This window comes from Sinocyclocheilus grahami, unplaced genomic scaffold (assembly GCF_001515645.1).
Source record: "Sinocyclocheilus grahami isolate Dianchi unplaced genomic scaffold, SAMN03320097.WGS_v1.1 scaffold57.1, whole genome shotgun sequence".
NCBI classification, from domain to species: domain Eukaryota; kingdom Metazoa; phylum Chordata; class Actinopteri; order Cypriniformes; family Cyprinidae; genus Sinocyclocheilus; species Sinocyclocheilus grahami.
This window is the reverse complement of record NW_015505236.1, coordinates 3167666-3181613: the sequence shown is the minus strand read 5'-3', so window position 1 is coordinate 3181613 and position 13948 is coordinate 3167666. Positions and strand designations below refer to the sequence as shown.

At 41.2% G+C, this 13948-nt stretch overlaps 2 protein-coding genes across 4 annotated transcripts in view; one reads left to right on the top strand and one right to left on the bottom strand.

The window, feature by feature from the left end:
* Window positions 1-13948, top strand: part of LOC107584160 (PTB domain-containing engulfment adapter protein 1) — a 195956-nt gene that overhangs the window by 50459 nt on the left and 131549 nt on the right. The gene's annotated exons all lie outside the window — the stretch shown is intronic.
* The window catches only part of LOC107584163 (tissue factor pathway inhibitor-like), a 38635-nt gene that overhangs the window by 6810 nt on the left and 17877 nt on the right, over window positions 1-13948 (bottom strand). For both annotated transcript variants that reach the window (XM_016270664.1, XM_016270663.1), the window contains exons 3-5: window positions 7656-7826; window positions 6174-6260; window positions 4779-4847 (exon numbers count right to left, since the gene is read on the bottom strand). In XM_016270664.1, coding sequence (XP_016126150.1) covers window positions 4779-4847; window positions 6174-6260; window positions 7656-7826 — 327 coding nt within the window. The remainder of the gene's footprint in view (window positions 1-4778; window positions 4848-6173; window positions 6261-7655; window positions 7827-13948) is intronic.

Here is a 13948-nt window from a genome sequence, read left to right as displayed (position 1 = left end):
GTTCATTTTAAATGAGCCTTGGCCCAGAGAAAACGCCTGTGCTTCTGGATCATGTTTAGATATGGCTTCTTTTTTGACCTTTAGAGTTTTAGCCGGCAACGGCGAATGGCAGGGTGGGTTGTGTTCACCGACAATGTTTTCTGGCAGTATTCCTGAGCCCATGTTGTGATTTCCATTACAGTAGCATTCCTGTATGTGATGCAGTGCCGTCTAAGGGCCCGAAGATCACGGGCATCCAGTATGGTTTTCCGGCCTTGACCCTTACGCACAGAGATTGTTCCAGATTCTCTGAATCTTTGGATGATATTATGCACTGTAGATGATAACAACTTCAAACTCTTTGCAATTTTTCTCTGAGAAACTCCTTTCTGATATTGCTCCACTATTTTTCACCGCAGCATTGGGGGAATTGGTGATCCTCTGCCCATCTTGACTTCTGAGAGACACTGCCACTCTGAGAGGCTCTTTTTATACCCAATTGTGTTGCCAATTGAACTAATAAGTTGCAAATTGGTCCTCCAGCTGTTCCTTATATGTACATTTAACTTTTCCGGCCTCTTATTGCTACCTGTCCCAACTTTTTTGGAATGTGTAGCTCTCATGAAATCCAAAATTGCCAGTATTTGGCATGACATTTGACATTTGTCTCGCTTTCAACATTTGATATGTTATCTATATTCTATTGTGAGTAAAATATATGTTTATGAGATTTGTAAATTATTACATTCCTTTTTTACTCACAATTTGTACAGTGTCCCAACTTTTTTGGAATCAGGTTTGTAATTGTCATACTCTTCGAATTTCATATTAAGAAATTCTTTTAACCCAAAAAGCAAATTATACTCCCTTCGAACTGGTTTTCTTTAGAATACAAATCTTTATAATCCCAGGCTATCTGTAATCATGAGCACATTTATAATTTGAATATAATTTAATTTCATTCACATATGTTTCATAAACACATAATCCTTTATGGATTACAACCCACCATCAAAATGATACATTTAATTATTCTGGCTGCTGTGAGAAAAGGCTATAAACGATCCGCCACTTGCAGGATCCTCACACTAGCCTAGTAGCCGGGACAACTTCTTTATGTTTACAGACGTGACGTAATGACGCAGTGCCATGCTCGAATTTCCCGCGAAAACCTACCCGTACCACTCAAATTAGAAAACATTATTATAAGCTAACCGTTGTGAATCGGGCTAAAGTAAGGCGAAAGTTTTGACCACTGGCTGGTTATGTACTTGCTCAAATATTGATTTCGCATCATTTTTAACCAAAAAAAATTACAGACTGCAGCTTTAACCACTGCGATTAAGGCAAGAAAAGGCAAATGTGAAGTAATATGAATAGCTCCCATTAACACATGGTAACCATGTAAATACAGAAAATTGCAAGTGTTTAATAGTTTTTTTGCAATTTCCATCAAGAGCCCAAATCTCAAGAAGAGGAAATTTAACACAACAAAATATACTTGCAATTACAGAAACTGATATTCAGTTTTTTACATTTCAAAACTGAGTATTAATGTTACAAAACCACATATTTGAAAGATTTTTGTGCAATCTGTGTGCCAGACAAGGATGTCATGTGCCTTGGGGCTGTGGAGCAGAGACCAGCTCTTAACTGTCAAAATAAGCAGGAGGAGGCAGGAAAAAATGGCTGCTACGCTGCCCTCTGGACTCAGACAAACAGACTGTTTTACACAAAGGCACAGCTGTCTAGAACCCTCTGCCTGTGTGTGTTGTGGCGAGTCGCCTGCCTCCCCCCTAATTATCAGCAATACCCCGTCCCTTAATCGCTGCCCTTCGCCAGGCTCCCGACAGGAGTGGGCAGGCCCGGATTGGCTAATCGGGAGCACCAGGAGAATTCCCCGTGGGCCGGTCTGTTTTTTGGCCGTGAGGACCGTTCTTGTCATGCCACTGGGGTTGAAATATGGATGCCCTTAAGGCATCAAAGCGTCCCGTATGAAAGCTAACGCAATTTGTCCCGTATTCGCAGGCACCCCATATGACCACCAGACCATATGAATAACAAATTCTCAATTGATAATTAATCATTCTATTTACGCAAATTGTTTTTTTTTGTGAACGTAGCTGCTCAAGGAAGGCTTTAAGACCAAGCAGTATCCTCTTTCTTTAATTGAAAAATATGCATTTTCATTCATTCATAGGCTAGCCTATATTAGGGCTGGGATTAGACACAAATTTCACGATTCAATTCGATTCTCATTCACAAGCTTGCGATTCAATTCGATTACCAATTCAATTCAATTCGATTCAGTATCGATTATTTTGGATATATATCAGGTACAGTACATACCAAATTTTCTCAAGGAAAAAAATCTCTCAACTAATGCTGTAAAATATACATGAGAGTCAGTTGGTACTACGTTACTATAATATTGAAGGTTAAAATTGACTGATTTGTTAAAATTACACTTAATTAAGTTTTTAAAATAAAGTTACAATCACATATTTCTACTTCAATTCGTATTTAAAAAATATATAAACATAATGGTGGCTGTCATAAAAACTTGATGGATTTATTCAAACATAAATTAAACACTGAAGAACAGTTACATTTATAATGAATATGTTATATGGTGCATATATTTAACAAAATGCCCCTCTCTACAGTTTATTTTCCTATCTGACTAATGAGTTTATGGTCACCGAATATGTTTTTCTGAGGTAAATGTGACGTTACGTGACACATAGTTTACAAGCCTTTATATTGACCTCTTTGTGTGGCTGAAACACTGATTGAGCGATTACATGAATACAGGAATACATGAATACAGGATACGGATTGTAAAGTTGTACTCTTCCTTTTAACTTACCTTTGGATGTTTAGTCATGTTTATTTTATGCTGAAACTGGTATCAATGTGGAGGAGATGATCAGTTCACGTGTGCGATCTGAGGCGCTACAGCGATCTGTCACTCCACATTAAACAGCGCCAAAACGGCATTAATTGTTTGAATACTGCAATACAATGGACAGAACTTGAAACCTAAGACTTTGTTTCATATTAAAAGTACCAATGCACAATGCTTATTGTGATTTATTGGATTGGAGGTGCCCTTCAATGTTCCGTCCATTAACTGAAATCAGGCTAGACTAATCGATTCTTCGGATTTAAGAATCGATATCGTTCCATAAAAATGAGAATCGATTAATATCGAGATATCGATATTTTTTACCCAGCCCTAGCCTATATGGTTGCAATAATATTTTAGTTAAAAAATGTAAGTGTTATTGTTTTAAAAAAAATGCTTTATTGACTGACGTTTCATAGACCTTCAGTTGTTATGCTTTCTAATTTCATGCAATTGTATGTAATTTCCATAGACTCTATAAAAACATGGACATAGTGTCTGTGACGTCACCCGCAGGTTTTTGAAGAGCGGTTTTGAAGCTCAAAGTGGGCGGAGCCGGCCGTCGCCATCTTGGCAGCGCCATCACCGCGCATCACTCCCGGATAATAGAAAATGGACAAAGCGACGGGAGCTGGTAGCTGAAACCACGCCCACCTAGCTCGACGGTGGTGACAGCAGCGACAATCCACCTGTCACTCAAGTGGCCACGCCCTTAATTATGCAGAACTTTAAGGCTTAATATAATTTAAACGGATGAGTTATAAAAAAATTCACCCCCCTCACACTTGTCATGAAGGGCAAAATTAGCTATATAGACCAAAATCATTTTTTGTACCAGGCTATAAACATATTTTTTTTCTATGGGACTGACTCCCTTTTGGAGCCAGCCTCTAGCAGCCAGTCGATGAATTGCAGTTTTAGTCACTTCCGTGTTGGCTTCACAAGAGAGACCGGAAGGTTGCCGCTTGGTAATTTCACAGTATTTTCACCTCCTAAATTAGTAGGCCTACACTACTTGTGCAGTCACAATTCTTTAATGGTACAATTTACTCAGGCCAATTACTTTTTTTTTGTTTGTATGACATTAAAATTATTTTTAGAATAAATGTACATAAGTTAAGCAAAACAAATGTGATTATTTTTGAGAACTTTTGAACTGCGGGCAGACATACATTATGATACAGTACAAATATTTTGAGCGTCCCTTATTCTGTCCCTTATTTTCTTATTAAGAATCACAATTGTCCCTTATTTTCCATTTGCGGCACCTTGCTAAGAAAAAAAAAATTAAAGATAAAATCGTAAACTAAAGTGGGCCGGTCTAAGGCATGAAACTCCAGGGCTGAAAATGAGTCCCACTCCGGCCCTGGGAGTGGGTGCGTGAGAGAGAAGGGGTGCTGAAATAACCAGAGCTGGCGGCGTGTGATGAGGCACACCTGAACCGAATGGAGCCTCATCACCGTCGCTGTTTAAGGCCCCGTCCACACGGAGTTTAGCTGTATACGCATACATTTTGTATCGTATAGGCGTTTCGTCCAGACGCATCCGGCGTTTTAGTCTCCTGGAAGTGCCGTGGGCCAAGGAGGATGAAGCCGCCACCCCTCGCTCCCCGGACCCGAGAGTGGAGCGCGTGCGGCCACCGGACTCCGTCCCTTACCTGGACCCTTCCTTCTCGAACACTGCCCCACCTTCACAAACCCCGCAACACGACGAGGACACCAGATCCCCTGTTTATTTTGGAATAAATACTTTATTCCCTTTTTCTGGACACTGTTTATTTTCTGTTATTAAAAGCCTCTCTGAGGCCTGACGCCACACCCTCTGTGTCTGATGTTTGCTCCTCCCGCCACAGTGTGTGTTTGTACACGTGTGTGAAATGTGTGACTCTCACCAGCTTCCTGTGCAGATGGTTTGGACATTCTCCGCAGTGGCAAATGTGATGCATTCAATGGAGCTTCAACTAAAAATAGCCAAATACACAAATTATAAATAAGATTCATATGAAAAGTATTAAAGATATTTATGCAATGGCACTAATAACACTAATGCTGTGTATGTGCTAAAAGGTCAAACAAAAATCCAAAACAAACCAAAAAAAGTAAATAGCTTAGTGCACCTTTAAAGGGGTCATATGATGTGATTTCAAGTTTTCTTTTCTCTTTGGAGTGTTACAAGCTGTCAGTGCATAGATAAGATCCCTAAAGTTGCAAAGTCTAAAGTCTCAAACCCAAAGAGATATTCCACGCCCTCCTAAAATGCCTCATTTAAACACGCCCCCACATGTCTACTTCACTGTGTGGGAAGATTTGCAGAACACCGCCCAAATGTTCACGCAAAGAAAGAAGGCATACCTTTGATTCTCGCTGTAGTATTGTTGTTGCCGCTGCAATGTCGTGGAGACGCTGTGTGTTTCGTTGTGAAAGCGAAAACTACTTTGTTTGGTCTTCCAAAAGAGGACACGACTAGAAATCAGTGGTTAAGTTGTATTTACAACACTGTTCCAGAACAGTTCAACCCAAATATTCAGATGTGTGCTGCACATTTTACAGAGGACTGTTTCCTGAACCTGCAGAGTAGCACAAAGGCTGTGCACAAAGGCTGTTTCTATAAAGTGGGGCAATTACAACTTTGCAAGGACAGTCTGGAGCTTCTGACTCACAGCCTGTAAGTACGTTTTCATATTTAAAGAATTTGCCACTGACGATTCAAACGTGAGTTTTGAGCAGTGCAGAGTAGCGCTTGTTGTTTGTCGTTTCTCCGATCACAAATGCAGACATGGTTTTATGTTTACGCGGCGCGATACGCAACACAACATGTAAAAAGACAGTATAAGTCATTATAATCCGTAATTATGTCCCCACTGGATGCAACGAATGCCTTGTTTGTAATGGGTTTTATTGGTTTTGTCTCGTCACGCATGGCATCACAGCATGGCAGGGGGCGTAACATTTCCGTCACACGCTTGAGGTATTCGGCCAATCACAACGCACTGGATAGCTGGCCAATCAGCGTACACCTTGCTTTTCAGACCGATGAACTTTGTAAAAATCGACGAGTTTCAGAAAGGCAGGGCATAGAGGAAAAACAATAATGTACAGTATGTGGAAAATAATGTTTTTTAACCTTAAACCGCATAAACACAATGCATTACACCAAATACACAAAATAATGTTATTTTTAGCAAAGTCATATGACCCCTTTAAATATAGATCACTGCAGAAATATCCAGAACAAATAAAAAGGTTTTCTGATATTATCAACAAGCAGGATGTGTGACTTTTCTCACCATGTTTAGCGAGAGGTTCTGTCTTGGGCTTGGCTTCTTTTTCCTCTGGCTTTAATGGAGCATTTTGTTCCATGTGGTTTGAGGCAGCTAAAAAGAGGATGGAAATTGAAAAACATGATCATTTTTGTGTCTTCTTGTTATAGAGAAGTATTTCTCTGTCAGGTAGCACTATTAGTACTATTAACACGTTTCCTGTCTGTCTGTTTTTCCAGGTTTAGTACTTCTAGGGTGACCATACATTCTCTTTTCCCCAGTCATGTCCAGGCCAGAATTTCTAACCTTCCTAAAATGTCCGGGTTTAGGCTTTGTTTTCCTATTGTTTTCATACCTGTTGAAGGTAATGACTGAAAAGTAGTTAGCGTGCAGACATTGTGCATTATTGACCAGTCATGGTATGCGAGAAGGTGGGATCTGTAGAGAACGGTCAAAGCAATGCAAATATGCATGCATATAATGTAGGAGGACTGTAGAGAGCACGTTAATAGGAAAACAAAGACATTTGAACATTTTAGGCATTGTAGAACTTAAATTCTATGTATTCTACATAGTTTTTCAACTTGTGGAAAGTTGTAAAGTTAATTTTATTTGCTCTTTTAGGACATTTCACCTAAAAAAAATGGGATAGAAACAAATTTCACTTAGAAATTGATAGTAAATTTCACAAACAATTATGAGGAAACGACAAGTAACACATTGAATTAAATGTGAAATTTTGAAGAAAAACTGAAATTATATATTTTCTTGTAAAACATACTCCAACATTTTTTTTACAACTTTGAAAAACTAATTTATATATAATTTTATAATAATTATGTAATTTTATAACTTATTTCTAATATATATCTCTGTAGCATCTTAGGTATTTGCAATAGTCCTCTACAAAATACTGTACAATTGTGGCATACAAAGCAACATTTATTGAATTCCCCTTTGGTCCACAGTTTTTGTTTGCCATTTAGTTTTTTGTTGTTGTTGTTTCTATCTTCTCTCTGACCTTTAACAGGCTGCTGTCCCTTTAAGACATCTGTGTAAATGCCCTCTTCACATGTGGAACTGGATATAGTGCTGTGCTGCTCCAGCACACAAGCTGTTTGCTGTCGGGTTCAGTATAGCTTTTTAACCGCCTTCTCCTTCAAGGATAGTTAGATTCTTAATGATATGACCCCTTTAGCACTAAATGTGCTGAGTAATTTTCTACATTTGCAGTTCTGCATTGACTGTGGCTGTTCAAATTACCCCCCCCCCCCCCACACACACACATACACACACACAAAAACAATAAATAAAAAACAGAATGTGGACTCAATTAGAACCAGCTCAATTAAAAGTGCTAATTGCACTACGGAATGAAGGTTGAGATCAGAATACAAAAGGGTTGTAACCTTTGTCATGCAGATGACTTTAATCACAGGGCTTGTACAAAAACAATATGTCATTATTAATAATTGCAGAGAAGAGAAATGTTATGTTGCTGGTACATACGTAGACATCTCTCATGGCATTCTTTTATGGTCTTGAAGTTGTTGCCATTCCCAAAGCAGCCACCATAAAAGAATCGCTTGCATTCCTGGCTCTTGTAATCAAAAAAATAACGAGGCACCAGTCCTCGACACGGTCCCGGCTCATCCTCCAGATGGCATGGACTCTTATCCTCTAAAAGAAAAAAGATGGGGGCAGACAATAAATCATGTAATTATTTATTTAAAGCTTCTTTTTCATCAACTTTAGACATGAACATAAATTAAGGTGTTAGAAGTGATTGTTTTCCCCATGCTTTGAAATATCATATATAGGGTAGTGGTGAGAGGGGGGGTGGGCTTTTACACCACACTTAGGGTAAAAGGCTCACCAGCATGAGCAAAAGGCAATTTTCAGCAAAGTTTCCTTTTTTGGGGTATACTATTACTTTCATTTTACAGCTCAGGAAAACAACTTACAGCACTTTTTGTACACCATTTTTATGCATGAATTACATAATGAGAACACAGGTAACATCTGTACATATTAATACAGATATTAAGTATTTCATGATTAAACTAGACAAATATGAAAATTTAATTCTAAAGCAGTGGCTTTCAGCAGAACCTTAACAAACACCCTGGCCATACGCCACAGACAGGCTGGAGTGATTTATATATTCTAGCTCCATCTATAGCACATACCCTGTTGGTAAATTAATGGCTGGTTTCCAAAATTCCACAGATTAAAAAAAAATAATTTTAATCAATTAATTTCCTGCTGTCATGGTGTGTGGAGGCAGGCAGGATGACGAGGACGACAAGGATTCTAATAAAGATATTTAATGTAGACACAACAAGGCAGATTCAGGAAGATGAGAGAGAGAGACAGACAGACACACACACACACACACACACACACACACACACACACTTGGGGTAACATTCACAATAACCGACAACCAAAGCTGAGACAGACAGGAACTAATATAGGGTGGATAATCAGTGGCAGACAGGTGAGCACAATGAGGGTAATTAACCAATGATTGTACGGGCTAAACCAACAAAAGGGGAAGTAACCACAACAAACAGTCCACAGGGGTGTTACATTACTCCCCCCTCCCGGAAGGTGCGTCCTCGCACCGTAGAAACAGAGGGAGGGGCGGAGGGGGACTAGGTTGAGGACAAAGCACAGGATGTGAGATGATGATAGGGGAAGGCAAAGGGCTGGCAGGCAGACCAGACAGGTGGAGGTTCCGGCAGAGAACAGACTTCCAGGAGGAGGACGGCTAACAGAGTTCAGGGAGGTGACAATGGAGAGAGGAGCCAGGGAGACGACAGGAGGGAACCAGAGCAGGAAAAGGAGCCAGGTGGGACCCAGGCCACAGCCATAATAGCGGCCCACTGTGGAGCCGACGGAGGAGGAATGGCCACTGACTCCAGGGGGCCGACCAACGGCGGCGGAGCAGGTGGTGGAGGAGCCCGAGGCGGAGACGGAGAGCCAACGAGCCAGGGGGATGCCGAGGATCCGGGGGGCTAGGGTGGAGCCGAGGGCTCTGGCGACCAAGGCGGAGGCGGAGATCCAGAGATCCGTGGTGGAGCCGGAGCGACCGAGGACCAAGGTGGAGCTGACGGGAGGAAGGAGCCCAACGGAGCCGGTAGGACAGAGCGACGAGGCGCAGCCAGAGGAGAGGAGTCCAGAGGCGATGGCGGGTCGACGCCCGACCAAGGCGGAGCTGGAGGGACGAGGGAGCCCGGTGGAGCTGATGGATCGATGGGTGACGGTGGAGGTAAGGAAGCTAGGAGCCGAGGTGGAGCCACTGGGTCTACGGGCCGAGGCAGAGGTGAGGGAGACTCCAACCCCGGCGACGCTGGAGGATGGCAGTCCTGGGGGGCTCGCACGGCAATGATGGTGGGCTGAGGGCGAGCAGAGGGGCTGCCAGACAACAGCGGTGGAGGAGACTGGAGCGGGCGGGCGGGGGGGCATATTTGAGGAGCGGGCACTGGAGAGAGCTCTTGGGCTGGAGCCCTTCCCGGGCTGGACTGGGGATCAGGAGCCCTTCCCGGGCTGGACTCGGGATCAGGAGTCCTTCCCGGGCTAAACTGGGGATTCCGAGGTCTCCTCCTCCTCGTTTTGGAACTGAATGCCCTCCATATTCTGGCCCTTATGTCTCGCCATAGTCAGCTCACCCTCAGCCATGATGCAGGGGGCGGAGCTCCTCTCCGTGCTCACACCGTCCACGGCTTGCTCCCTCATGGTGGGCACGGTCACCGGCTCTTGCACCTGGTCTGACGGGTTGGACTCAACATCCGAGGCGATCCTACGCTCAGTCGCTTGGCATTGCTCTGGCTCATTGATCGCGGTGGAAAATGGCTCTCCGTCATCGGTGGGCTCAGGCTTATGCTCCGTACCGCGGGGAGATGGTGGGCTGGGCTCAGGGTCCAGAGTGGGGCTAGTGTTGTTGTCCGCGATGTCCACGGTCAGATGGGACTTGCAGGACACCAGCACCCACTTGATGAAGGTGGCAAGGCTCTCTCGAGGACCATCCCCGGACAACTGCGCTTGTGTGGTGGCGTTAAGTCCAACTTGATAGAATGTACAGAGGCAGTTGTTCAGGTAGTGCGTGAGGTGAGCCAGGGACAGAAAGTCATCCATGTGGTCCTCAAGAGAGCGTTCCACCTGCTCCAGCAGGAGGATTTGGAAGGTGGGGTAATCCATAACACGAAAAATAAAAACGGACAAAGACCAGAAAAACAAACGAAGGGAAAGACGCCGATATACTTTAGGGTAAGTTATTCTGTCACGGTCAGTGGAGGCAGGCAGGATGACAACAAGGATTCCAATAAAGATATTTAATGTAGACACAACAAGGCAGATGCAGCAAGATCACTGACACACTCACACTGACACTGACACTGGCACGCAAGCACGCACCGACAACCAAAGCTGAGACAGACAGGAGCTAATATAGCAGGGATCCTCAAATCTGGCCCATGAGATCCACTTTCCTGCAGAGTTTAGCTCTAACCCTAATCAAACACACCTGAGCATGCTAATCAATGTCTTCAGGATCATTAGAAAATCACAGATAGGTGAGTTTGATCAGGGTTGGAGCTAAACTCTGCAGCGCATTGGACCTCCAGGGTAAGATTTGAGGAACCCTGTAATATAGGGTGGATAATCAGTGGCAGACAGGTGAGCACAATGAGGGTAATTAACTAATGATTGTATGGGCTAAACCAACAAAAGGGGAAGAAACCACAACAAACAGTCCACAGGGGTGTTACACCTGCCACGTTTTTGCCCTGTAATGCAGAATTTATTTATGGCCATTGCTAATTAAAATATTTAACTTAAGTGGTCATTCCACATGGAGAAAGACAGCTTTAATCCAATCAGCTAGGAGAAATCATCAGGGTATTTTGTTTTTCTCTCATCTTTCAGATAAATCGGATTTAGAAGGAACGATGAATTGCACTAACCTGATCATAAATGTCACAAAGTGACCATACAAATTAAAGCCGGTTGCTGCTTTTGGATATAATTCAATGTTAATTGCAGTCTTACTTACTGCTTGAAAGCTATTAAAATGTGATTATGGTCAGAGCAAAAGCACTGAGTAAGCGCAAAATAAAACTGCTTTTGGTCCATCCATACAATGAAAGTCAATAGGGTCAAAAACAACATTGAAGCTCACCAACTTTAATTATTTATTTACATAACTGCATATGTTTTCTTCTTCTTCAAAATAGCTAAAAAAAAAAAAAAAAGATGACATAAAGGTGTAGTTTACCCTAAAATAAAATGTAAGATAACAGATTTTATTTGCTTTACTGTGTTGCCAAAAAGTGGTTTATCACAGTCATTCAAAAACTACTTAAAAATGTAATTTCCATACTTTGCTATACAAATGAAGTGGGAGAATTCATCAGGATGCAGCTAAACTCACTACATTAGATACTGTGTTCTGATAGTCTATGCCCCAGACAGTTGTCCTGACCGAGAGCAGTAGGCGAATGCTAATTAAGCTTAGCAAATGACCACTCACATACAGCCTTGATCAAAAGTTCACATTCACAAGGACACTTAATAAACATAATTAAATTAACTGAATTGAATGGTACAAATGAATTATGCCGTTTTATATGGTCATAGTTAATATTTTAACTAACATGTTTTCTCCCAGTTTATCTGTCTCTTTCTCTGTCTCACTTCACATACAAACACAAAAGCATACCACTTTTTGAAGTGCACTGATGATTTGATTCACTAGATGGAGACATTTATCATTCATTTCTCACATTGGTTTATTATTTGATGTTTGTTCCATATACTCAAGTGATTCCCATTGGATCTGAATTTTAAGTGCTTAAATGCAAAAAGTGAGAGCTTGTTTAATTGTTGCCTTTTCATTTAGAAGATGCTTTTATCCAAAGTGACTTACAAATTACGAACATCATAAGCAAGAGCCAAAAATACTCACAGTACCGCAATGCAGAGTTACAGTGCAGAGAAAAAAGAGAGGAAGAGCAGATTCTTTATATATATGGAGGGTTTTGCTTTATAAAGAGGTCTGTCATGAAGGTTGTAATTGGCATCTATGGTTCATGAAGAACATTAACCATGCACTCATAAAAAAAGAGTGGCATTGGCATTAATGGTTCTATGAAGAATCTTTGACATCCACTAAACCTTTCCACAAAAGGTCCTAAACAGTGGAAAAAGGTTCTTTAGATTATAAATGTAGATTATAAATGTTCTTCACACTAATAAAAAATGGTTCTTTTCAGAACTGATCACCGAGAGGCTCTTTGGGGAACCCAAAACGGTTCTTCAATAGCACTGCTGGAGGCATAAACATCTAAGTGTTGACCAAGATGAGTGTGACATAAACCCTCTTTGATTCATTGAAGACCAGATGCTATGCCGTTAGGTTTAAAGGGTTAAATGTTCCCTCTATTACTAAAAAACACAAGTTTGGTGGCTGCAGAAATTAGAAACTGACTTGGCAGAGCTGAAAATAATCAGGGGCATGTGGTGAAGAGTGCAGAAGAAATGAATCCAAGCACAGCAGTCAATTTCCTCTTCTGCCTCCATGGGGGAACTTTGGCAATACTTCGCAGGCATTTACGAGAGCTCATGTCCTTGGAGGTGTTTGTCCAAATGAGTGGCAAAGTTTCTGTTTTCCCCACTCTGTGGCTATTGATGGGATTGAGGCTTGTTTAGCAGTCACATGACACAGTCTGTTTTGTACTGATTATTATGATGACCTCTCACAGGAGGCGACGTTGCAGGGGCCTTTCCAATTCACAATGACCCCCACTGGAAAGCGTAATGAGATATGACTCACCCAACCAACCAAAGTGCTGTAAATAATCCAATGTGGCCTGACTTTACTGTGAACTGCACATTTGTCCTCGTTTTAACAAGAACAGGACCAAGAGTTTCTTATTATTCTTGCAGAAATAATCAGATTGCCTAAATGGTATCTTTCATCTCTCTCATCTCAGCCTTGGCTTGTTGCCATGAATTTGACTCTGTCCTCGAGTAATTTCCATTTCTGCCTTTTTATACAAATTTAATGCCAATATTGAAGATGAAACTATTTAATATTTGGATTGTTTTCTTTTCCTTGCATTAGAATTATTGTATTCATCAAAGTTTTCTAAACAAAACAACTGCTCTTCTGATCTTGGCCCTGTGTTTTTTAAAGTATCTGTCATGCACTCTACAAAGTAATATAGTGTAGGTTATAATTATGACACTTGCTGAGTCTAAACTGATCCATAATTGCAATACCACACCAATGCGTTACATTATTGGTTTTTTATGGGCTGTTAATGAGTTGTTGGGAACAACTCCCTCATGGTGAACTCTTCACTCTTCCCATAAAAGTATATGCTGGAATGTGTATTATTTCTATGGTTATAAAACAAAAGGTAGTTTTGGATACTGATTGGTCAATACAACATTTCAGCCGTTGTAAAGTACAGATATGACGTACAACACCCATATCACTGTGCTGCACCTATAGACTAATGTGCTGTTAGTGTTTACATGTCAGTGAGTACAGTAGGGTCCAAAACTCCGATTTAACACAAAAAAAAATTCCTCATTTAAAATTTCTCATGAGAAAATTGTATTTAAAAATAACAATTTTTTTTTTGGGGGGGGGGGGTAACAAAGACATTCTGAAAGTATTTTCACTCAAGTTGTTACACTGATAGCAAAAAAGGATTAAATGTTATTTTACAAGTTTGTACACATACACACACTGCATTGTTGCATATATATATATATATATATATATATATATA